The sequence below is a fragment of the Sus scrofa genome, chromosome 18 (genome assembly GCF_054392235.1).
Source record: "Sus scrofa isolate SSC_HxYL_T2T_F1_AM1 chromosome 18, Sscrofa_HxYL_maternal_Yorkshire_Landrace_v2.0, whole genome shotgun sequence".
NCBI classification, from domain to species: Eukaryota; Metazoa; Chordata; class Mammalia; order Artiodactyla; family Suidae; genus Sus; species Sus scrofa.
Window position 1 is genome coordinate 51,159,227 of NC_139400.1, and position 24,592 is coordinate 51,183,818.

At 52.1% G+C, this 24,592-nt stretch overlaps 1 protein-coding gene and 1 long non-coding RNA gene across 3 annotated transcripts; one reads left to right on the top strand and one right to left on the bottom strand.

Moving 5' to 3' along the window:
- Nucleotides 1-1,292: 1,292 nt before the first annotated feature.
- On the bottom strand, nt 1,293-24,576 carry LOC106506831 (uncharacterized). Its single transcript, XR_014834336.1, has 6 exons — nt 24,328-24,576; nt 22,643-22,736; nt 20,614-20,731; nt 5,524-5,716; nt 2,604-2,710; nt 1,293-1,376 (listed from the first exon to the last, which is right to left on the bottom strand). It is a non-coding gene; the product is annotated as an uncharacterized LOC106506831 (long non-coding RNA).
- Nucleotides 10,361-15,221, top strand: INMT (indolethylamine N-methyltransferase). 2 transcript variants are annotated; one of them, NM_001244733.1, is given in 3 exon segments: nt 10,361-10,568; nt 12,316-12,523; nt 14,556-15,221. In NM_001244733.1, coding segments are annotated over 3 exon segments (789 nt in total). In that variant the 5' UTR covers nt 10,361-10,417; the 3' UTR covers nt 14,986-15,221.
- Nucleotides 24,577-24,592: the final 16 nt, after the last annotated feature.

The following is a 24,592-nucleotide window of genomic DNA, read 5'->3' on the forward strand; positions in this document are numbered from 1 at the left end:
TTTGAGGACTGCCCTTCTGCTGATTTGAATGCACACCTTACAGGATACCAAGGAGGAGCTACTACTCTCAGAAAAGAAGAGGTGGTCTCTTCCGACCCCCACCTTCCCTGGATAATAAAACTGTGGCCCACCAGATCCTCGGGCAGAGTCTTCTTGCCTGCCCACTTGCATCTCTCACAAGAGTCCTATCCTAATAAATCTATTTCTTGCCTATCACTTTGCCTCTCGCTGAATTCTTTCTGTGCGGAGGCATAAAGAACCTGAACCTCAGTAAGTCCAGACATCGGGTGAGTGCTAATTTAAAACATGGGTTTTAGGTCCCAATCTGGGTTTTGGCCAGGTTCAAGTCCCGGCACATGGGTTCAAGTCCCAATCTGTGTTCTGGCTAGATTCGGGCCATTAATACTGTCAGTTTCAGCACGGTGCAGCAGGCACGGAACAGGTCTTGGAACAGAAGTGGGCCTACTGCATTGTCTTGTGAGAGATGAGGGTCCCAGGGTGCCTCCTCCAGGATGCTCCAGGGAGAGAGCTGACCAAATGGATCCCCCTCCCACTCAGGGCCCTTGAAGGCAAGTTTGGGCTTTTACCTGGGTCGGGAGGTTCCAGAGAACAGAAGCATACATGCTTGCCCCATGACCACATCTTCCAGCAACCTGCTTTCCAGGCCCAGGGAGGTGGGAGTGTCGGTCTGACCAAGCGCAGCATGTCCAGACCAGCTGGGTTCTGAGATACTGTGAAAGCCCTTCTAATGGCGTGAACTTCAGTCTTTCTCAACTGTTCTTGCCACCACTCCCAAAGGTCAGGACAAGGTCCAGCCTAGGCCACTGTCCTTGGCAGTATGAAGGAAAAGTTCATCCGCATGCTCTCCACATGGCCCTGTCTCACTGGTCACCTCCCAATCTCTAGCGCACAGGGCTACCAACATGAGACTGCAGAGGGAGGAAAGACCCAGGCCCTAGCCTGGCTCCAACAGGATGAAGTGGGGCAGCCACAACTCTGGCAAGGTTCTTAGCCTTTCCCACCCAAAACATCCCAGACCCTATCATTTTCCGGAGTGATGAAGCCCAGCCCACCCTGCAGTAGAACCATTCAGGCAGAGGGTGAGAGGGAGATAAAGGCATCCAATGAATTTTTGAGAATGTGGTTGGTTACTTTAACCAAGAAGGTACATATAATTCTCTTCCACCTCTGTGATGGTTAATTTCATGTACCAACTTGGCTAGGCCATGGTACCCAGATATTTGGTCAAACATCCATCTAGATGTAACTGTGAAGGTATTTTTTGATAAGATTACCATTTAAATCAGTTGACTGTGAGTAAAGCATCTGACCCTCCATAAGGGGGTGGTCTCATCCAATCCCAATCCATTGAAGGCCTTTAAGAGGAAAAGATGGAGGCCCCACTAAGGACAATGGCATTCTGTCTCCAGACTGCCTTTGTCTCAAGCTACAGCTCTTTCCTGGGTCTCCAGACTGTCAGCCTACCTTGCAGATTTCTCTCTCTAAGTTGGAACTAAGTTGTCACCAATGAGAGGGAATGAGAGGGCCAGCACCTTAAGACCAGGCCCACCTCTTCCATATTCTTTGCTCTCCAGTTAGCCAGAGCAGAGCAGCAGCACCTATGGATGTATGCTGTGACCATAAACACAAGACAACACCCTAGGGCAGTGATTCTCAAATTTCGGCCCCCCCAAATACCAGCACCACATGAGAACTTGTTAGAAATGCAAATTCTCAATCCTTAGAGCAGATCTACTGAATCAAAAGCTCTAAGGGTGGTGCCAGCAATCTGAATGAAACCAGACCTCGATGTAATTCTGACGCCCACGTGAATTTGAGCATGCTTCCACAGGGAAGAGACAGTTTGTGGCTTCCTCTCTTTAGCAGTCTCCTGTCTTGGGCACTGTCTGTCCCTTCCCTGCAGAAACCATTCCTTTTTTGTCTGCTTCAGTAGAAACTTCCTATGTGCTCAAACATCCTGCTTGTCAAGGTCCATTTTCTCTACTATACCTCATTTTTGGCCACCACCACCCCCCATCTCTGGATGTAGGTACCACAACTTCCTCTGCCTGTTGATTATTCTGCCATGAGTACCTCTAAAACCTGCCCTATGAGTGTAAGCCTGTCCAGACCAGTCCAAAGAGGGGTCTACTCAGAGAGACATACACTTGGGGAAGAGCTGGGACTGCCAGGACTGACCAAGCCTGCACTAGGAGAGAGCCAAGGTGAAGAGGTACTTTTGTGCCCTTCCAAGCCTGTGGGGGCAGCTGCTGGGGCGGAGGGAGTTGGGAAACCTGTCTTATTCCAACTCCGTCACCAGTTTTCTGTGTGTCTCTGGGCAAGTCACTTAGCTTCTCAGGACCCCCTTCTTGGACTAGAGAACAAAGAGGCTGTACTAAGGAATTTCCAAGGGCTGTTCCAACACTTAATTAATTTGGAGAAGTAATGTCAATAGTCAATTTGTACCAAACCTTTTACTTTTCAAAGGCTCACTTTTCAATGGTTTCCTACTCCCAGAACTTTCTTGTAGATTATTAAATAAGTCCCATTGCCCAAACTTCACAGAAGGGAAATATGAGGCCCAGAGAAGGGAAAAGACTCACCTAAGTTCATTCAGCTGATGATAGGCAGAGCAGAATCCAGGTCTCCTGACTTTCGTAAGGGTTACTGTGTCCAGCTCTGCTGGGTTTACCCTGCCCAAAGGCGCAGACTGGAGGGAAAGAGGATGAGCGGGCTCAGGGATGAGGCCAAGTCAGCCTTAAGGAAAGGACCCTTTTCTCTAATTGGTTTGCCCAGCCAGAGGGGCACCTTCTTCTTGCAGTCCTTCCAGGGGGCGAGGGAACAATTTTCCCAATTAGTCCAGAGGACACCTTTCTACGATTTGTTTGTCTGTCTGTAGGATCACCTTTTCCTAATTTGCACATAGGCACTTTATATGCAAGCTGGAGTCCTGACTCCCAGGCTATGCCTCTTCCTACTCAGGGCTGGAGTAGGGTTGCCAGATAAAATATGGACATTTGAATTGGAATTTCAGATGAACAATTAAGACTTGTTTAGGACAATTATGTTCCCATGCAATTTGAGGAACACACTTATCCTTAAAAAATGTATTTTGTTCATCTGTAACTTAATGAACAGGGCATCCTGTATTTTTATTTGCTAAATCTGTCAGCCCTAGTCTGGTGGCCGTGGTGTACCCAAGCTGACTTCCATCACCTCATGGGAGGCAACTGCTACATTTTTAGGAATTTCGTGAGCCAGCTGTTTCCCTAGGAGCTTGAAAATCAACCACAGTGGGAGTGTTTACACCATGGAAACTGGCAGTCACCACAAATCAATTCTTTTCTTTTTTAGAGCTGGTTGTGAAACATTTACCAATACTCCACTGTCTACAGGCTTCCTGACTTTAACATACTGGGTAAAGATTCTAAAACCATGTCCCAGGGTGCTGTTCAATTGCATGGGAGCCAGATAGAATCCGAAGCTAGATACAAGGCTTAATATATTAGAAAATGGAATATTTCACTCCAGATCCTAGAAGTAGGTATGTAGGAAACAGAATTCTATAAAAGGATGTTGAAAATCTCAGCATTTCAGAAGATGGGAAGTTAGTATTCAAAGCAGGGGCTAGGAGACACTACCTACTCTTTACCCTCTCTAGCATTCCAGACCTCTGGCTGGCCCTCCTGGCTCAGGGTCCAGGCCTCTTGAGGGCCCCAGTGGGGCAGACCCCTGCTTTAGCAGCCCTGGGTGTTGTGCAGAAGCTGCTCAATGTGAAAGGCCATGTCCAGGACAGCCTGCTCCACCTCCTCCTTCTTTAGGACCATGCAGGAGAATTCAAGTTTCCCAATCATGTAGAACAAGACCCAAAGTGTGACCATGGTCACCCCCTGGCTACCCAGCTGGAGTAGAAGGTAAGGTTGCACGATGGGGTACAGCAGGCACCCATGCCAGAACAGGCACACTCTGCAGCCAGTAGGAAGAACACACAGTCTAGTCAGCAGGAGGCCGCACAGCTGGGGTTTTCATTGCTCTTGGCCATGGCCTGAAGCTTTTCCTCCTTCTGCCCTCAGTTGCTTCAGAGAGAGGACAGGGCTCATGGAAAGCACATCAAGGTCCCAGAGGGAACTCTCAGCCACTGTGACCAGAAGATGCTGGAGATCTCTGGACCACAAAAGCTTGCTGCCTCAGCTTCTCCAGCAGGACATGGTCAGGGAGAGTGGACCAGATTGTGACGAAACTCCTTTCCCTGATTCCATGGGGGTACCCTCCTCCTGATTCCCAGGAGGGAAAAGGAGCCCAAGCATGGATCAGGAACCCAATAAACATTTTTGGATGAGCTAGTGAATTAGCTACAGATAATTCATGGATATAGCTGTCTTAAAAACACAATGTTGAGGGGTTTCTGCTGTGGTATAGCAGGTTAAGGATCTAGCATTGCTGTAGCTGTGGTGTAGTTCACAGCTGCAGCTTGGATTAGATCCCTGGTCCAGGAACTTCCATATGCCACGGGTGCAGCCAAAAAATATATATACATACACATACATATAGAAAATATTAAGAGAGTTCTCTTGTGGCACAGCAGGTTAAGGGCCCAGCATTGTCACTGCAGTGGCTTGAGTTGCTACTGTCGTGCGGGTTGGAACCCTGGCCTGGGAACTTCCATATGCCATGGGCCAAAAATATATAAAATATATTTAATATAAAATATATATATCTAATAAATAAATATATATACATAATGTTGAGTGATGAAAAGCAAATCCTAGAAGATAACATAGAGCAAGTTACTCAGTTATAAAGTCCACAGGTGATTAAAACTAAACAATAGACTGTTTAGACATATGTAAATATGTATTAAAATTATTTTTGAAAAGCAAGGAAATTATAAATATAAAACTATATTAGTGATTAACTGGAGGGGAGAGCTGGGGAGAGGGCAAAGAATAGGGGAAAAGCATATGTAAGTCTTTGCTCTATCAGAGACTCAGCACTCAGCTTGAATGGGGTTTCATGACACTGCATGTAAAGTAGCCACAACAGATACAGACAATAGAGTGAAGAAGGAACAACGGATAGATGGATGGATGGGCCAGTAGATGGGTAAATACATCATAGGGTCACAACAGGTATAGACAACAGAGGGGAAATAAAAGAAAGATAGATAGGCAGACAGACAGACAGACAGATAGGAAGGACAGATAAAGGAGGGAAGGAAGGAACAAATGAATGAATGAACAAACTGTCCTATCATCTGGTCTTCAGCGGTTATACCAGGCTGTATGACATCTCAATTCAATCCTATGATTAGAAACTTGCCCCCAAAAGTGCTGTAATCCTGAAACTTGGGGGCCATCTATTATTACTACTCAAAGCAGCTGGCCCCATCCTTAAGGGACCTACTGTCCTGGAAGTCTGGGACAACAGAGCGGGCAGAGCCCTCTGAGAAGGGGATGCTGATGTCCAGCCCCCAGGGAACCCCCTGCCCAACCCCTGCATCCTATCTGTTCTCTTCCAGCTCACCTGCAAATCTCACTCCCAGGTCTAGTCACAGGCCCCCAATTCCTTCTTCAGCCATTTTCAGCTCTTCTGGCTACAGGAAGGTCAGAGAGTTACCAGCAAGGTCAGAGAGAGTGACATCTCTGAAGGACACATGGGCAGCAAGCACTTGGTAGATGGTAGGGCCTGACTCAGCCAGTGTGGCCATTTTGGCCCCCTGCAGGAGGGAGAGAGGTTACTGAGACTGAGAAGGGCTGGGTGAAAGAAATAAAACCTGAAATAGACACTCTGGTCCTGTTGACAAGGTAAGCAGCACCAACCATGACTTTTACCGATGGATTGAAGCCTCCTGTATCCCAAGCACCATGCTAAATACTGTATATGCATACATTTTCACCTACACTTTAGAACTACCCTGGGTACTGACTACTACTTCCATTTTAGAGATTAGAAAACTGCGTCGGAGAAAGTTCAATATCTTTCAGCCAAGAGTGTAACTGCTACCCTCCTGGACAGAGAACAGAAGCCCCAGACCCTGCTCTGGAGAAGATTCTGGCTGGCATGTTCAGAAAAGCCCTCCAGGGGGCAGGGTCTTAGGTTCAAGGCTGACCTGGAGCCTGCCCTGCATATCCAGCCCTGCCCAATAGCTTCCTCTGGGAGGGCAGGCAGGGATGGCAGCCAGGCTGAGAAGGAGATGACCTGGAAAAATGGCCTGGAGCTGAGCTGGGGTGGCCTGGAAGCTGCAACGAAGCAAAGCATTACTTTTCAATATGCCACAGGGCACCTGGGCTTGGAACCATCTCTTGGCCTGCAGGGTCACACTGAGCCAGATTGTTCTCTGATTTCTGCCTTCCCCACCCTCCTGCTCCTCCAGGCTCAGCAGCCTTTTAATCTCCTGCCCTCCTTCCCAGGACGTTCCTCTGCATTGTTCCCCAATCAAGCAACCAGAGTGAGGTCGTGGCTACGAGAGCCTGGAAGACCATGCCAAATCACTGCATCACCAGAGAAAGGTAGTTATCACCGGGAGGCAAGCAGATGCCATGAGCCCTGCTACAGCTGATCCAGGTGAGACCCTGGGAGGCCAAGGTCCTGCCAGCAGGTTTGTGACAAGACTGAGACCCCACCCAGCTCTCCTGACTCCCCTTGTAGGGCTTTTCCAGACTCTTGTTACAGCCACATCCTGATCTCAAAATCCCACTGTTTGCCCTTGGCCCTCTCAGGGTCTCTGAGGCCTAGGGGGTAGGCTTCATGACCTTGAGAGCCTTTCTTGCCCCACCCCAAAGATCTAGGGGTTAACAGAGAGTATTTGGGAACAGGTGTTGTACATTTCCAGCAGATGGCACCAGAGCTATGGCAAGACACATCCCATCTCCTGCATAACATCTGCGCAAAGAGAGGGGCAGGGTCCCACCTTCTCCCTGCCTCAACTCCCACTCCCTGCAGGCCCTAGAGAAAACCAGGCTCCCACCTCGGCTGGCTGTCCCGGACACCTTCCCCCGTTTCCCACCCAAGTCCCTGAAGAGAGGCTCAAGGGGTTGCAGCAGGGGAGACCCCCCCCCGCCACCAACTGGGCAAAGGTCTTGAAAGGACACTTCAGTTAAACTTGAGCCTCTCCACCTTGGATAACAGACTGCTGTCAAAATTGTAGGAGGTGACCCGGTCATCTCTGGGCAGGAAGCACTTCTGATACCATCACCCCCGTGAAGCTGGCTTCTATAAGGAGCTTGTGCCCTTCCTCCCTACCTGGTCCTTACAAGGGCACCAGATGCCCTACTCTCCACCCCTAGAACTCCTTCTTTGTAGCCTCACTCCTCCCATGCTGGCCTCTATTGGAGCTGCCCCTTCTTAGGAGATGTAGAGAGAGTCCAGGAACTCTCATCCCCTCCAGCACACTTACATATCTCTGTCCTTTAGGGACAGACCCTTGTCCCTTAGGGGCAATCAGTGGAGCCCAATCCTGGGTCCTCCTCTCAACACTGCCAGCCACATGCTGATGCATGACCTTGGGCAAGGCTCAGTTTCCCCATCTGCATTCCCACTACCTTGGCTGTTAGAACCGAAGTCATTCCCTTAGGTTGCAGACATTGTGAGCCTGACAGCACAGTGAGGCTGGCGGTCCCCTGGAGTGGCTCTCCTCCACCAGGGAGTGGGGAGGGCTCTGCACATCCTTGCCCTTCTTGAGGACATTGCTTAGGTCCTAGGGGGCAGAACCAAAGGCTGACCCTCCATCACTGTGCTGGTCACCATGAGATCAGAAAATAGCCCCCATATTCTACAGATGGGACAAGGGAGCCTTGTCATAGAGCATAAACTGTCAGAGGAGGCTGAGCTTTTTGGCTGCTGACTTGCCATGTGATCCAGATAAGTCAATCCTGGGCCTCAGTGTTTTTCCCTTTAAAGTGGGTGTGGATTATAAGAGAAAAACTTGGCTTCCTTTCTGGTACCAGGAAAGCGCTCTGTGTCTTGACCAAAAACCAGCCAGAAATGCATTTACTCCCCCGGAGGTCCAGGCCTTCTGCCCTGAAAGTGGGATAGACAAGGACGTCTTGTTCTGGCTTTGCGTAAACAAACAATTCTGACCCCATAGGGCCTGAAAGCCTGAAGCCCCCACCAAGCAGAAGCACCCAGCGATCAGTCAGGGCCTGGATTCTAAGGAGGGGATTGGTAACAGCGCAGCCTCCAGGGAGTGGTGTGCCTGCCTGCAGAAGGCACTTAGGGCAGGCAAGAAGCTGGGGCACTGACAGTATATAATGTGAGGGGCCTTTAATAAAGGGACAGCATGAACGAAGGTGTGGGCAGGGCTGAGGGAAGCCACAAAGTACCTACATTATTCATGCTTCTCCAGAGAAACAGAACCAACAGGCTGTGTACATGTTCATGTGTGTGTACCTAAAAAATATATATCAAAAAGTTTATTTAAAAAAAAAGTTTATATTAAGGAACTGGCACCCACAATTATGGAAAAGGACAAGTCCAAAATCTGCAGGGTAGGCCAGGAGACTGGAGACCCAGGAAGAGCTGAAGCTGCAGTTCAGGCAGCATCCGCGGCATATGGAGGTTCCCAGGCTAGGGGTCTAATCAGAGCTGTAGCCACCAGCCTATGCCACAGCCACAGCAACACAGGATCCGAGCCACATCTGTGACCTGTGACCACAGCTCACCGCAATGCCAGATCCTTAACCCAATGAGGGAGGCCAAGGATGTAACATGCAACCTCATGGTTCCTAGTCAGATTCATTTCCACTGCGCCATGACGGGAACTCCAAAAAAAATTTTTTTTAATAAATTGGAGAGAGATCTAACCATTTTCTTCCGATAGGGCAGGAAGTTGTGCCATCACCATTTAGTATATAATTGACCCTCTTCTCATCCCAGAATACAGATTCTAATACTTCCAGAAAAGGGGGAAATTTGACACTAAATTAGAGTTTATATTCTGTTGAAATTAGAACCTGAAAAATAAATGTTGATTTTGGGGAGTAGGACCCAGGGCTGTGCTGCTCACAGTATGGGGGCCTCAGTTTCACCCTAGGAGCCCATTCTGAACCTCAGAACCAGAATCTATATTTAGCTGGGTCCCCAGGAGAGTCCTGGGTACACTAGTTTGAGCAGCACAGCTAAGGGACCCAGATAGGCTGTGATGACAAGAGAATAAGGTTTGGAGCTGGTCTTTAGTTTGGCTTTGGACACTGGCTTGAATCTGAACCTAGACCCCGTCACTTGCTGTCAGCACCCCTTGAGGATAAGGCCCTTCACCTTCAGCTTCCTCTTCTCTACAGACTGTTGTGAAGATGGCAGAGGCCCAGGGTGGGGGACACGCCTGGCACACATTACAGGCCAGGGCTCCACACTTGCCCATTTGCAAAACACACTAGAGTTTGCTGCCTGAAATCTCTGCTCTTAGGTACATTTTTTGAAAGTGATTTGGCAACACTTTTTTTATATAAAACTTCTTGAGACCTTTTCCTACAGCTGCATATGAATCCACTTTGCAGATTCATATGCAGCTGTAGGAATAAAACAGAGAGATCCATGTATGCTTTACCAACTTTCTCCAGTAATAGCATCTTTAAAATGTAGTAAATACCACAGTCAGGATATTGTCACTGATGCAACCCACTGCTTCCATTAGCATTTCCATTTTACGGGCATTCCTGTTTGTTCTGTATGTGAGTCTGTGTGTGCACCAAAGTTCTATGCAATTTTAGAGTTTCTCTTGATGAATGCTAACACTTTTTAAATGGTTTGTATAAATAGAGCCTTCCCAGCCTTCTCAGGGTTCCTACCCAAGTTTACTTCTGCCCTCAAAACATGAAGGGTTGGTTAAGAAAATAAACAGGATTAAAGATAGAGGAAATATTTAACTAGGTTCAGGACAAACTCTTTTCAAGAGCAAGGTCACTGACCTAGTCAGTGAAATTTTAGCCATCCCTGAATCCTGTTTTTCACCCTCAGGGGTCTATCTGCTCTGGTTTTTGTTTTCCCACCAAACTCAAAAAGGGAAGAATCCTTGCCCTATTCTAGAAGCTTGGTCTCTTTCTGTATTTCTGTCTCTCACTCTCTCTGCCTATTTCTTTCTTGTTCTCTCTGTGTTCTTTCCACCTGTTTCATTCTCTCCACACCCAACCCCCATGAGCAGAACCTACACTCAAAATATCACCTCTCAGGAGCCAAGAACTGAGGACCTCCCAGAGGATACTGGCCACCCTATTGCATTCTCCATTCTTGATAATTACTAATAAGATAAACTCCAGCCAGAAAGGCTAACACCATGGCCTGGCTCCAACTTTGTGGAATCCAAGCTCCTCCCTGGAGGGAGGGTCTGGTCTTATGTAACGCCTAACAGGCAGGGCCTGGGAGAGGAGGGAGGATATAACAGCACGGCAGCAGGGGAGACACAGCCAGATCCCCAGCCAGAATGGAGGGCAAGCTGTACAGAGGAGAGGACTACAAGGAGTTTGACTCCCAGGACTACTTAAAGACCTACTACACCTTTGATTCAGGCACCGTGGCTGAAAATGAAATCCTGAAATTTAACCTGAAAAACCTCTTCCAAACCTTCTCTTCAGGTGAGTGGCTGGAACCCATCTAGGAAGCCAGGGTGGGCATGCACCTGACAGGAAGTGCTGCTGGTGGCAGGGGACCTGCCCTCTGGGACCCTGCACACCAAGGATGCTGCAAAGGCAGCCCAGCCTGTGAACCCAATGAGTGCCTCTGCTAAGTGGCCACTCAGTGCAGGGCAGCCTGAGCCTGGAGGTCAAGAGCCAGGCTTGAGTCCGTGATAGTCCGCCTCGGTTTCTTCACCTGGGAAATGGGAAGGTGACTCCGGACCTCTGGAGCCTCCTTGCAGCAGGCTCATGCTTGGGGGAAAAGAGACAACAGACAAGAACACACTGCCTGGATCTGACCAGCTCTGTCTGTCTTCCCTTAAAGCCAGGCTTCATAGTCTGGCATCATGAATCCCTCTGAAGATATGATGAGGGAGCTGCCGTTGTAGCTCAGCAGGTTAGGAACCCAACTAGAACCCCTGAGGTGGCGGGTTCAATCCCTGGCCTTACTCAGTGGGTTAAGAATCTGACATTGCCCTGAGCTGTGGTACAGGTCACAGACATAGCTTGGATCTGCGTTGCTGTGCCTGTGGCATAGTGTGGCATAGGCCAGCAGCTGCAGCTCAGACTCAACCCATAGCTGGGAACTTCCACATGCCCCATGTGTGGCCCTAAAAAAGCAAAAAAAAAAAAAAAAAAAAAAAAAAAAAAGGAAAATACAATGAAAGCTCTGCTACCTACTTGTGCGGTCACATGCAAGCACGCATGCACACACACATACACTCCTAATCTTTTACTCAGAAGGAAGAAAGTTCATGGATACCCACAGCCACACCACAGAGCTCAGTTTACAAACCCCTTCTCTGGGGCGGCAGGCCAAGTGACCAGCAGAGACTATCGCCCAGGTTCCTCAGTGCACGCAAGGGGATGCTGAGGTCGGAGAGAGTGAGGAGGCTGGCCCGCTCAGACTGCCAGCAAGTGGCAAGAGCAAAACTAAAGACCAGTTAAGTCAGGGCTGCCACACACAGATCGGCAGGGAGGGGGTGCCGTTCTGAGCAAGTAGGAGTTAGTCACTCAATAAACCTTGCCTAATCATGTAATCAGAGCCAAGGAAGGTTTATCAAGCAACATCCACAGAAATACAGAAGAGATCAAGCTTAATGCTCACACAGAAATCTGAGGAGACTTCCTAGAGCAGCGGCTGCCACTAGGCCTTGAAACATGGACAGGTGGGACTGAAGGAGCACAGAAGGGAGGAAGTGGGAAGAAGACGGCAGTGAACCTAGTGCTACTCTGAGGCTAAATCCCTCCCCCTAACTCATCACAGGATCCCCTTGCCTTCCCTGAGGGGCTCAGCCAAGTTAGAACCCACTGGTTGAGGTCTCAGTCTTTAGCCAAGGCTCTGTGCCCTGCAGCAAGGAGCAGGGAGGGCAGCTGGTGGTGGGGGTCTCTCTCACCATTGCTTTAAACCCAGAGTCAGAAGCCTGCTGAAAACAAACAAACCAGCTCCCATGGGAAGTCCACCTGCACCCTGCCCAGAAGTGCAGAACTGGTCCTGGGGCAGCAGAGGGGACTTGGAATCTGCCATGCTGTATGCCACCCACCAGCTGTCACCCCCCTGAACCCCAGGTGTGGCAGTCTGGTCACTCCCTCCCTGACCAAGTGGCAAATCCTGGGCAAGGGCAGAGCTGGCATCTCCATCTACTCCAGGTGGGCATAGAGGTGGCTGTCCCCCCACCCCAGACCCGGCATGTGCTATCTCCCGCAGGAGGAGTGGGAGGGGACATCCTGATTGACATTGGCACAGGCCCCACCATCTACCAGCTGCTCTCCGCCTGTGAGGTCTTCCGGGAGATCATCGTCTCCGACTACACAGACCAGAACCTCCGCGAGGTGGAGAAGTGGTTGAAGGAGGAGCCGGGAGCCTACGACTGGTCCCCAGTCGTGCAATACGTGTGTGAGCTGGAGGGAGACAGGTACCCACGGCCACCCCCCTTCTCAGGCCAGGTCATCCACCCTGCAGGACAGAGCCTGCGCCTGCAACCTGCTTCACCTGCCGCCCCCGCAGGCTCCTCCTCACCCTCACCCACCTGGGTCGCAGAGGCCCAGAGCATGGCCCTCTCTGAGCCAGTCCCACCTGCAGCCTGAGAGCTGCCTGTGCTCTTAGCTTCAGCTGCCCTACTGGGCTCTCCACATTTTGTATCCCACCTCTCCTGCATGGCCAGCCACAGTCCCACCTCTGCCTGGAAGCCTCCCCTGATTGCTCCTGCCCTCACTGATCTCGCTTTCCTCTGAAAACTAGTGGTTCAGCTTCTCCTTTACCTAATGTTGGAGGGCACTTGTTATGGGAGAAGTTGGGCTTCAGGGAATCCCCCACACCTGCCGCCTCACCACCACTGCCAACTCTCACAGACCCACAAACAGTGCCACACCCCCTGCCCCTGCGCCCTCCCCATTCAATTCCCAGAGGGGGCTGCATGGACCAGAGCCCCAGGGGGAATCGGCAGGATTTGGGCCCTGATTCTACAGCCCAGGAAACTCAGGCCCAGACCCCGGGAGTGACCGCTAGGCCACCTTAGAGCCAAGACAAAGACCAGAGTTTAAATTCCTGTCCACAATAACAAGGTTAGTTACTGGGGACTGACCCAGTTACAGGGGACTGATGCAGTTACAGGTGGGCACATGTGATATGGGACAAGGCTGCAGGGTTGCTGAGCATAGGGCATCCACATCAACCCAGTGTGGACAGCGTTCTGAGGGTCACATCCACTTCTAGGTTCAGGGGATATCACAGTGAACAGACACAGGCTCAGCCCCATGGAGCGCACATCCCACAGTGAAGACAACACAGCAAGCTAGATAGACACAGAGATTCAGGAAAAGTCAAGTGTTTTAAGAAGAATCTTCAGCTGAGGAGGACCTAGAGAGGCAGGGGTGCTTTGCCAGCTGGGATGGTATCTTAGCCACCTCGGGCTGCCTTACAAAATGCCATAGACCCAGTGGCTTAAACAAAGACACGGCACATCTCACAGTTCTGGGGAGGAAGGTGCCAGATCAGGTCCCGGTGAGAGCCCTCTTCCTGGCTTGTAGGTGGCTGTCCTCTGACTACGTCCACCCAGGAGGGAAAGGAGAGTCAGAAAGCTCCCTGGTATCTCTTCTTTTCAAAGGGATGACGCCCATCCCGAGGGACTCCGCCCTCGTGACCTCATCGAACTCTAATTACCTCCCAAAGGCCCCATCGGCACATACCCTCACGTTCGTGTTAGGGTTTCACCATATGAACACGAGGGGGCACAGATCAGTCCATGCAGATGGGGATTAGTGGCCTCTCCAAGGAGAAGCCCTCGGAGCCACTTCCTGGGTGAGGTGAGGGAGAAAGTACCTGAAGATCTGGGGAAAGAGGGTGCCAGGCAGAGGGCACAGCGAGGGCAGAGACTCAGCTGTGGGAAAGACTATATTGAAAGAAGCAGGTCGAAGTGGCCTGGGTTGCAGCGAGGGGTGCTGGGGACAAACTGCTAATGGGTACAGAGTTTCAGTATGGTTGATAAAAAATTTTGGTACCAGACAGTAGCAATAGCTCCATATGTAATGAATGCAATAAATAAATGCCCCTGAATTGTATATTTCATGTGATTTAAATGGCAATTTTTGGTATATATGTATATTTTATAACTAAAACACTAATAATGTCATATACCAAAAAGGGAATTATTTTAAATCATCAAAAGGAGGACAGAAAGAAGAGGAGGAGCAAGTGGAAGAAAAGGATGCAGGAAGAATCAAACATCATATCCACTGTCACCTACAGCTGTGTAGCCTTGAGCAAATCACTCAACCTGTCTGGGCCTCAGTTTCCTCACTCATATAATGGGGGAACTAGGATTTCCTTCAAAGGGTTTCTGAGCAGGTTCAATCACTGGCCTTGCCATAGGGAGCATCCTGGATAGGGGTCAGGGTGGGGGATGTTGTCACAAGTCTCATCATCACCTCCATGACTCTCCCCCACAGGAGCAGATGGCAGGAGAAGGAGGCCCGGCTCCGAAGGACAGTCACACGGTTACTGAAGTGTGATGCCACCGAGCCACACCCACTGGGGCCAGCCCAGGTGCTACCAGCTGACTGCGTGCTGACCCTGCTGGCCCTGGAGTGCGCCTGTCATGATGTGGACACCTACAGGGCGGCCATTCGGAACCTGGTCAGCCTCCTGAAGCCAGGAGGGTACCTGGTCACTGCAGTTACCCTGGGTTTCCAGGGCTACATTGTGGGCAACAAGAATTTCTTTGGGCTCCACCTAGAGAAGGAGACAGTGGAGAAGGCCTTGCAGGATGCTGGCTGCCAGGTGCTGAGGTGCCAGCACAGCCCCATAAGCTACACAGAGACCTTCTGCATCAGCAAGGGCATGTGCTTCGCAGTCGCCCGCAAGAGCCCCAGTGCCTAAGCCAGCTGGCAAGAGGGCCTGCCCAGAGGGGGCTCAGGGTCAGAGTTTCCAGTCTCCCGCCACAACCCCTCAGAGCAGGGCCAACAGGAATTTCACCCCTGCACTCCTATTGCTTCCACCCAAGGTCCTGGTGAAAAGCAGGGTCTCCCTTGTACCCAGCGCAGGGACCTGTCCCCCATACCCCTTTTTGGTTCAAGGTGTACCAAAAATCAGCAAAATAAAGGAGCTCAACTGCATACTGTCTTGATTGGGGTTCCCCCCAAAGCAGACCCTGAGTCAAGGATTGGAGGACAGAGTTTATCTGAAAGGGGGTCCCAGGAAATACCCATAGGAGAGGGCCGAGGGGGGCGGGTCAAGGAAGGCAGGCAGGCTGGTAATAGAGGGGTGTCATCAGGCCCATCACCACCATGCAGCTCACCTGTGTGGGCCCTCAGAGTCATCCCACCCCAGGAAGCTGGGACACTTGGCCAACACCTCCCAGGGGCATAGTTGAGGACTCCCCCAGGGCCACTGACTGGGCAGGAAATCTTCAACCTGCCTGTTCATGGGCCGGAGGAGGAGAGGGGCTCAGGCAAGAGCTTGTAGGGCTGGTCCCTGGAAGTTGGGCCCAGGCCGAGGGGAAGGGGAGGAGGCTCCAAGAGCTTCTGCAGCAGACATAGATGCCCCACAGGGGGCTGGAATGTGGGGCAGTTCTAGGAGGCCTGGCCCTTCTGCCCAAGGAACAGGACCTCAGGTTCTCAAAGCCCAAAGGCATCTGCAAGAACTAGATGATTTCTAGGCCAAACTCCTATTCCCCCACCCCCGCCCAGGTGGGAAGAATCAAGATCTGGTCACTGTGGCTCAAGCATGCAGAGCTGGGACTGAAGCAGGGCTCCAGGTTAGGATGGATCTGGGGGAGATGCTGCTGCCAGGAATAGGGCATGAGGTAGGCCCTGGAGGAACCAGAGGGAGGCAGGGGTCAGTTCCCAGCCCATGGACTCTGTGACCCACCCTCTTTCTTCCTGAGGCCATCCATGGGCTCAGAACCTTGGGGCTCAGAAAAATGTCTCAACACATAACTGCCCACAAGGCCCCCACCCCCCAATCTGGCTGCTGCCTCCTGTCCTGCAGCCACCACAGGGCTCCCTGAACCAGTCCAGTGACCTCCCACCTCCATGTCCTCGCTGCTATGGACTGCTTCTCTCTCCTCCAGCCCATGTTCCAGCTCTGAACAGCTCCCAACAAGGTGTGCGGGAAAGGACAGTGACAGGGAGCAGGGCTGAGCCAGGACCCCTGGCCCAGATAAAAGCGCAGCCTGATGCCGAAGCCCAGCGTTTTCCAAATTGCTTCCATTGTGCTCCTGAGGGTCCTGAGCCTCGTGGCAGAGGGCAGCGCCAGCAGAGTCCTCCTCCTTCAAACTTTGGCTGGGACTTGGGGTGCTGACAGCAGGGAAGAGGCGAAGTGAAGCGGCAATGGCTTCCCATGACCACCAGAGGGCAGTGCAGGGCAGAGAGCGGCCAGCAGAGGTGCAGGGAGGGCAGAGGTCAGAGGCCTCCAGGGCAAAGAAAACTCCTCACCAGCACAGAAGCCAGGACCAGCCCACTCAGAGGAACCTGGAAACCCTTGGGCTGGCAGGGCCTCCTGGAAGCCAGAAACCTCCTGTCTTTGTGGGTCCTCAAAACTGCATTTCAGCTGGGACCCGGGTACCTGGGCTTGGCAAACGCATGTGCATGGGAGTCACCTGGGGAGCCTGTTCAACCTGGATTCTGACCCAGTAGGTCAGATGCAGTAGAGGCTGAGATGCTGCCTTCCCATCAAGGCTCAGGCTCTCCTGATGATGCCATTCCAAGGGCCATACTTGAAATAGCAAGGCAGCAAGAAATGCATCTTCATTTCTGACTTTTCTGTGATGTAACAGGGTTCCTGGGCACACTTTGGCGTGGGCACACCTCACTTCTCTGGCTCCTGTCCCCAGAGAGGGAGGAGAACCTAGGCTCCACCCAGAAAACATCCCCCACTCCCCTTCCCTTAACCTGGGCGTGATGGGCTCTCCCCACTCTGGTCTCTGATAATCTTCTGCAGCATATGGAGCTCCTCAGGGCAAAGACTGGGTGTGCCCCCAGACACCCCAACTCCACAGGCTCCTTTCTCTTCTGGCAGGACCTGATAGTGCCTAGGCAGATGTGTATTTCCAGCAGCTAGACACCTTACAGCCAGCTCTTCGTGGCAGTGGATCCCTCCTCCATCACTAGCCTTTTGCTCAGTGCCTAGGAGCCATGGGGACAGGGTGGTTTGTGTTGCAGATTTCCAACTTGAGGCCCAAAGATGCAGAGACTTCTACTAAGGGCCCCCTACCACATTCCCAACTCTACTCCCTCAAAGAAGCCTGGGTAGAGGCTTGGGCGGGGGTCTCACCCTGGATATGCATTAGAATCACCCAGGTAGCTATAACCTTCCAGCGGACTGGGCCTCCCCCCGTGCCCCATGGGGACCCAGGTAGCAGTGTTTCATAACGCTCTCCTGGTGAGTCGGATGCCTACTCCAGATGGAGAACTACTGTCCCGGGCCAGAGCTTTTTACTCAGGAACCACCAAGTAAAAAACATTGAGTCCAACAAAATGTAGAGTCCAACATGATAGGCCTTAGGTGGGCTAACAATGGGCATTTCTAACCTGTTCCCAGGTGATACACTCACCTTTGATCTCAGCACCAGTCTGGGTAGGAAGAGTACAGAGAAGGGCACCTCCCTCCACCCCTAGGCTGGACAGACGCTAGCTGGGGGAGGGGACCAAGGAACACAATAATGTTGTCCTAGGGCAAAGCAATGACCCCTGACCTGGCCAATAACCCTATACCCTTCAGACCTGGGGTCCTGAAAGATTCACAAAAGCCTTCTCAATCATCAAAGCCAGATCTCTCTGTGTTGCCTCCACGGCTGTGCCACTGGGAAGGCCCAAGAGTCCCTCATTCCTTCCCGAGGATCACCCACAGAGCAAGTGTCTGTATCTTATCCCTCCTTGCTCTCCTGCCTTCCTGACCACAGTGTCCAGCTGCCTCCACATCCCTGGCCCTTGAGCCCTCTAACTTAGCAGGTCTGCTTAGTAGGGAAAGTGCTAGAAACGCAGACTGTTGGGCCCCAGCCTGACCTGCTGAAGCAGATCTGCACTTTAACAGGACCCCAGGGCCTTTGCCTGCATATTAAGTCCTCAGAGGAACGGACAGAGAAATAGAGACAGAAGACAGGAGGCAGACGGGGAGGAGGGACAGAAGGGAGGACTCCGGGCTCCTTCTCAGCAGCTTCCTCTGAGGCCCTCCTCACACTCTCCTCTCAGCTCGGTGGCTGGCGGGGGGGGGGGGTCCCCTGCCTCCCACATGGAGCAGATTCTCCCTCCTTAGCCTCTCCATTCGCCACCGCATCCCCCATTTACTGCCTCCATCGCTCAGGTTATTGCTTCGCGTCTCTACCCCCTCCCTCCCTGGAAACTCTATTCCCTCCTTTCCCTGGGGCTCCCCCAGTGCCCATCAGCATCTGGTGTTGCTGCACGAGGATCTTTGAACAAAGAGGGTGACGATGTGAAACTCAGGATCATGGGCTTGTGGCTGCTGCAACTTTCACGCTCTGAACTTCAAAGCTGCTAAAGCCACCCAATCCAGCCACTTGGTCTCTTTCTCTATATTTCAAATGGGCCACCACCCAACAACTTGGGGCTTCAGGCAGAACATCCAGAATTCAAAAACATGTGCTAAGGAGGGGTAGACTGCAAAGCCATAAATGCTTCCCTTTCCAGCAAGCAACGTATCTTTGCAGATGATGTTGCTGCTCCTCCCACCATGAAGTCACATCTATTTCTAGCCATCAACTTCCCTCACAGATCTAGGCTTCGCCACGTGACTTGCTTTGACCCAAGTAGCATTAGCAAAATCAATGCCAGCAGGGGCCTGAAAAGCACTTGCACTTGGGGCTTGTTCCATCTCTTGCTCCTTGATACTTCCCCAAGAGATCTGAAAACCTAGGTCCACACAATTACCTGTACATGGACCTCTGTGCTGGCTGTGTTCATAACTGCCAAGCTTCGGAAGCAATCAAGGTGTTCTTCAGCAGGTAAACGAATAAACTGTGGTCCATCCAGACAATGGAACATTATTTGGTACTAAGAAATAATGACCCCTCGAGCCCTGAGAGACATGGAGGAAACTTCTGTCACATTACTAAGTGAAGGAAGTCAACTGGAAAAGGCTCCATGCATACTGCATGATTCAAACCATATGATGGCATCCGGGAAAAGACAAAACTATGCAGGCGGTAAGAGGATCAATGTTTGCAGTGGTTGAGGAAAGGGGGGATGGATGGGGGTGGGCACAGAGGATTTTTAGGACAGACAAACCACTCCGTGTGATACTGTAACAGTGGATACATGTCACTAAGTGCAGGGGTCAAAACCCACAGCACGTACCCCCAGAGAGAAGCACAATGCAAACTGCGGCCTTTGAGAGGTGATGATGTGTCAAAGTAGATTTGCTGACTGCAACACACATACCCAGCTGGTGGGGGTACTGCTAGTCGGGGAGGCAGTACAGGGAGTGAGGAATATGGGCACCCCCCTGACTTTCTGTCCAATTTCACTGTGACCCTAAAACGGCTCTAAAAAGGAACGTCTCTCTTTTTAAAACATGATCATAATCTGGAACTTGTTTCCTCTCTTGCTGCTCTGAGGAACCCTAGGACCCACAGCCTGTGGAAAAGCCCAGGTGGCCTCTGGATCCTGGTGGCCCTGCCATGCCTATTGCCCCAGCTGATACCAAGCCAATGCCGGGTATGTAAGTGAGGCCCTCCCAGACCTTCAGGCCAGCCAAGGTGCCAGCTGAGCACAGAGAGTAGCCAAACCAGCCCTGCCCAGCCAGTTCATAGGATCATGAAATAATAATAAATTCTTGCTGTTTTCAGCCTTTAATATCAAGGGTAAGTTGATGTCACACAAAAACAACTAAAACACATGTTTTTCAGTTAAAGATGGCAGATGGAACACAGATTTGAGATCAGTCTCTCCTAGAGCCCAACTAAAATGACAGTAAACATTACTTAAAACCATCAGCTCAGGAGCTCCCTGGTGGCCTGGTGGTTGAGGATCCACTGCTATCACTGCTGTGACTCGGGTTACTGCTGTGGCGCAAGGTTGATCCCTGGCCTGGGAACTTAGCAATGCCATGAGTGCAGCTGAAAATGAACGAATGAACCAAACAAACAAAAAAACCCCATAAACACATAAGGACAAGTTGGAGAGGAGACAAGAGCAACAGTTTTGAAGCTGGCGAGCAGCCTGATGAGTGATCTCTAACTTAGCAGATCAAGACTGCCACATCATAAGCCGGCAGAGGTGAACACTGTTAAGCACCTGATTTGCTTTAGGTGACTAGACTGGCTCCTTCTGGAAAGGGTGAGGGTGGGCTGACTGTGGGCTCAGAACACAGCCCAGAGGAGGACTGTAGGACAGTGCACACATAAAGCCAGGGTGCTTTATCCTACCCCCTGGGGCTCCTGCCCCCACCCACCCAGGACCAAGGTGGGTCCTTAGAAAGGGTGTCTGGACCAAGAACCATGAGTGGAGGGAGAGGCCCCATCCTGAAAGTAAGAGGATTATGAAGACTTACTGACTGACTCTCAAGGCCATCTCCTCCCCAGCTTCTTCCCTCTCACTCAGCCCCCAGAATGCCTGCTGCTAAATGGTTTCCCTCCAGCAGGAGTCTGGAAACATCTTCTCTGCAGAATCTGACCAAGAGAAAGAGAAATTGACATAAGGTACTCTATTGACCTAAGAAGTCGACTCAGTTGTCCCCAACAAATAGCTCAGCCAGGTCCCCTCCAGGAGCACTTCTAACCTCTGGAGTGCCCCACTCCCAATATGAACAGCCAGCCAAGGATCACCGCATGTGTGAGGAATGCCTAATCATAGAGAACAAAACAAGAGAAAAAAGCAACAGGGAAGAAACAGATTGTATAGGAAGAAGAAAACTTTTTTAAAAGGATCATCCATATCCTCCAAGAGATAAAGATGTTGCATGCGGGAAACAAGAACAAGATTCACAGGGCCGGCTCCCTGTGCCCACATCACATCCCCACCACCTCTCTGCAGCTCGCGTGGACAGTTCCCTGCTCCCTGATAATCAGGACATGTCCCACCTCAACCTAGAGCCTCCCCTTGTCTCCGCAGTTTCCCACCTCACGTCTAATAGCTGTAAAGCTGCCGTAGCCACCTCTAGCCCCTGCAGACCCAGCCCAGCAGGTTAGGGGTTCAACAGCCCAGGGAGATGAGAAGCACAGAATAAGTGCCCCAGTCTCATGTCCTCTGAATGACCCAGGAGGACACAGCTTTGCAAAGGCACCAAGGGGCAACATCCCAAGTTGGAGGGGCTCAGAGGAAGACTGGGCAGCCCCAGGGGCCTAGAGGTGGGGACTGGGGGGTGAGGGGAGTAAGGCAGGCAGTGTGAGCTGAGGAAAGGAGCTATCCAGGGTCTACCCTGCTACCCGAGGAGGTGATAGGTGAGATAGAGGCACAGGTGGAACATTGCCTGGGTGTCATGAGGTCCGGGTCCCAACCTTAATTCTTCCAGTGACAGCAGTGACCTTTGGTAAGTCCTGTCCCCTCTGAGCTCATCCCACATGTGGGTGTGATTCCTGCCCTCACTTGGTGTGGCTGCAGGAAGGCCCCCTTCCCCTCACACACCCGAGCCTCCTGTGATTCTCTCATGCTACGAGTCTCAGCCTCCAGCCCTGGATCAAGGGTCCCAGCTTCTCTCTCTCCAGGACCAACAATGTCAGGTCTCAGAGCCTGGGGAGAAGCAGCAACTCCCTGCCCCAGGCAGCCTTGTCTCTCCTGGAGTGCCCTGCATCCCACCCTGCACCCCTCATACCACACCACACACACCACACAGCACACACACCCACCACGCACACACCCCACACACAACCACACACACACCACACACAACCTCACACACACCCCACACGCAACCTTACACACATACCACTCACAACACACACACACACACACACACAGTGTTATATATAAACTCTACACACACTTCACACACACACACACACACAGAGAGGTAAATATATATCATACACATACCCCACATATCGCACCACACTCACACACACACATCTGCTTTCCTCTGTCCGCTTTGGGTCCCTGGGTCCCTCTACATGGCGGTTGTTAACTCTTAAGTCTGCCTGTCCCCACCCCTAGAAGGAGTGCTCACGTGTAAAACACTGAACGCAGTGCCCAGCGCACCCTGTGCCTCTCTGCACGTGATCCGGCATAATTGGTGCTGTGTTGCTCTGTGTGTCACTGCCTCCCTCTCCATCTCTTCCCCTCTGCCTCTTGCTCTCTGCCTGCCTCTTGTTCAGCCCTAGAACTCTCGCTTTCTGCCCAAGTGATTCACTCCTTTCATCCTCAGTCTCTGTTCCCCACTCCAGCCCCTGTCCCCTCCCATTTGGGGACTAATCCCACCCTGAGTGGGTGCAGAACTTCAAGGACAGCCCTCCTGCATATGCCTTTCCCAGGGTGGGCTCAGCTGCCTGACTGCTGCTCCGTCCCTCACCCTCCGGGCTGTGGTGCCAGAACCCACATGCTGGGCCCCAAGCTGGTGGCTCATCTCCAAAGAGCAGCCAGCCCACCTCCAGGGTCTTCGAGCCCTCCTTGGCTGTGACATCCACGAGGAACAGGTTCTGTTCTGCTGGAGCCAAATCAGGGCTTCAAATAGCCGGACACCTGGAGAGTCAAGCAAGGCAAATGCAAGCTTCAGTGGAAGGGGCTGGTGTTCTGGAAAGGGCAGGTCCTCCAACCCAGCCCCTCACTTCCCAGATGGGCAGAAAAAGAGATTCTTCCAAACTTCCTTAGGGGTCGCCCCACATACATACCCCAACACTCCAGCCACACTGACCTTACTGTTCCCAAACCTCACGTCTCCCTGCATCAGGGTCTCTGCCTGTGCTGTTTGCTCTCTTGTGCACGCCCCTTGGCCTTGGCTGTGGCCATAACTGGCAGATCCTCTCATTAGCTCTCAACCCAGATAGTTTATCTGCTTCATTTAGTGCATCTTCCCCTCCCCCTTCACCACCAGCCCAGTGCCACATGGCTTTGCAAGACTCTAAGGACACATTGTCTTGTTTGCCAGGAGTCTGTGGGCTCCATCAGTCTGGGGACAGGTCTTAATGACTTCTGTGCTCCCAGGTCTGGAACACGGCACTGTCAACATGGCAGTCAGCCCACGGGAGCACATTTCTCCGTTAGCCATTGCCCGGTGGGCTGATCGTCACTGGTCAACCATTCCTGGACCCAGCCCTCCTTCCCATCGCTGTGTCACTGAGAGCAGTAGAGAGCAGAGGTCAAAGGCACCACCGCCTCGGTTTCACTCCTGACCCTGACACTCGGGTTGACAAACTTGGGCAAGTTAGCTAAGCTCTCTCCTACTCTGTTTCATCGTGTATACAATGAGGTGATAGTGGAGATTAAATGAGCGCATGTATAGCAAGTATTCAGCACTGCCCTTGGCCCGAGGTAAGCGCTATGAAGTGTTGGCTGCTGTCAGAACTCCTAACCCTTTAACTCAGCTCATGACCTGCTGGGCGCCCAGGGATCACACAGTGACTCCGTCAGAGGTGGCGCAGGGTGGGTTCCAGCATTCAGAGCTGGAGCAGGGGTGGGGGTCTTCTAATGGGGTCAGTGGGCACGGACAGAGCCCCTCTGAAGACAAGGGGGAGGGCAGGGAACTTCCCTCTAGAAGGAAGAAGAGGAGGGCATCACGTTCCCAGGATGACGCAACCCACACAGCAAGGAGGGCAGACACCGGCACCCGGAGATGAGGCAGCGTCATGGAGAGACAGTGGCAAAGGAAGCTGAGGCGTGAGTGGGGACAGAGCCCAGCTGGGTTGGACAGATGGGCTGGGCTGGGCTGGGTGTCCCTGTGGTGGTTGGCACTGCGCAGGCAGCCCTGGGCTCCTGCCTTCTGGTCACAGTCAGCCCCGCTGTGGCCTTCAGTCCGGGGACACAGACAGGGTAGGAGAGGTGGAGCCCAGCACCCTGACAAACACCAAAGCACAAGCGTGCACACCTCGGGAATTCCTGAACTTGGAATCCAGACTGAGGGTGTCAGATATCACGGAACACAGGAGGAGCGTCTTAGAATCCGGCGTACAGGTCCACGGAAGCTGAGCAAGCTTCGAGAAGGCAGGCAGTCAAGGCTGGCGCAGTTCTCTCCCAGATTCGGGCTGCGGGGTAGGATCCAGGTCTGGTTCTCAGGTTCCTCTGAGGAAAGTGGGAACCTGGGTGAGGAGGGGCTCTGAGCCCTGCGCCCACGCACCTGGAGGCCAGCGGGTGGGCTCTTCCTGACGAGCCCAGTGACTCTTCATCGGCGGGCGCGTCCTGAGCTCCATCTTTGGGGGTGGGGGGGGTATGGCACAAAGGCACGTTGGGGAAGCCCAGATTATACTGCGCTGTTGGAGGTCTGAGCCAAGACCAGGGGGTCAAGGCTTGTGAATAGGGGCGCGGTGGGCGGCCGGGCGAGACCGTTAGCGCAGGAGCCGGTTCGTGCGCCCGTTCTCGCGAGACTGTCCGCGGCCCCGTGG

Coding starts and splice junctions, on each gene's coding strand:
- INMT (XM_085004772.1), top strand. CDS start 14,539: ATGACTCTCCCCCACAGGAGCAGATGGCAGGAGAAGGAGGCCCGGCTC.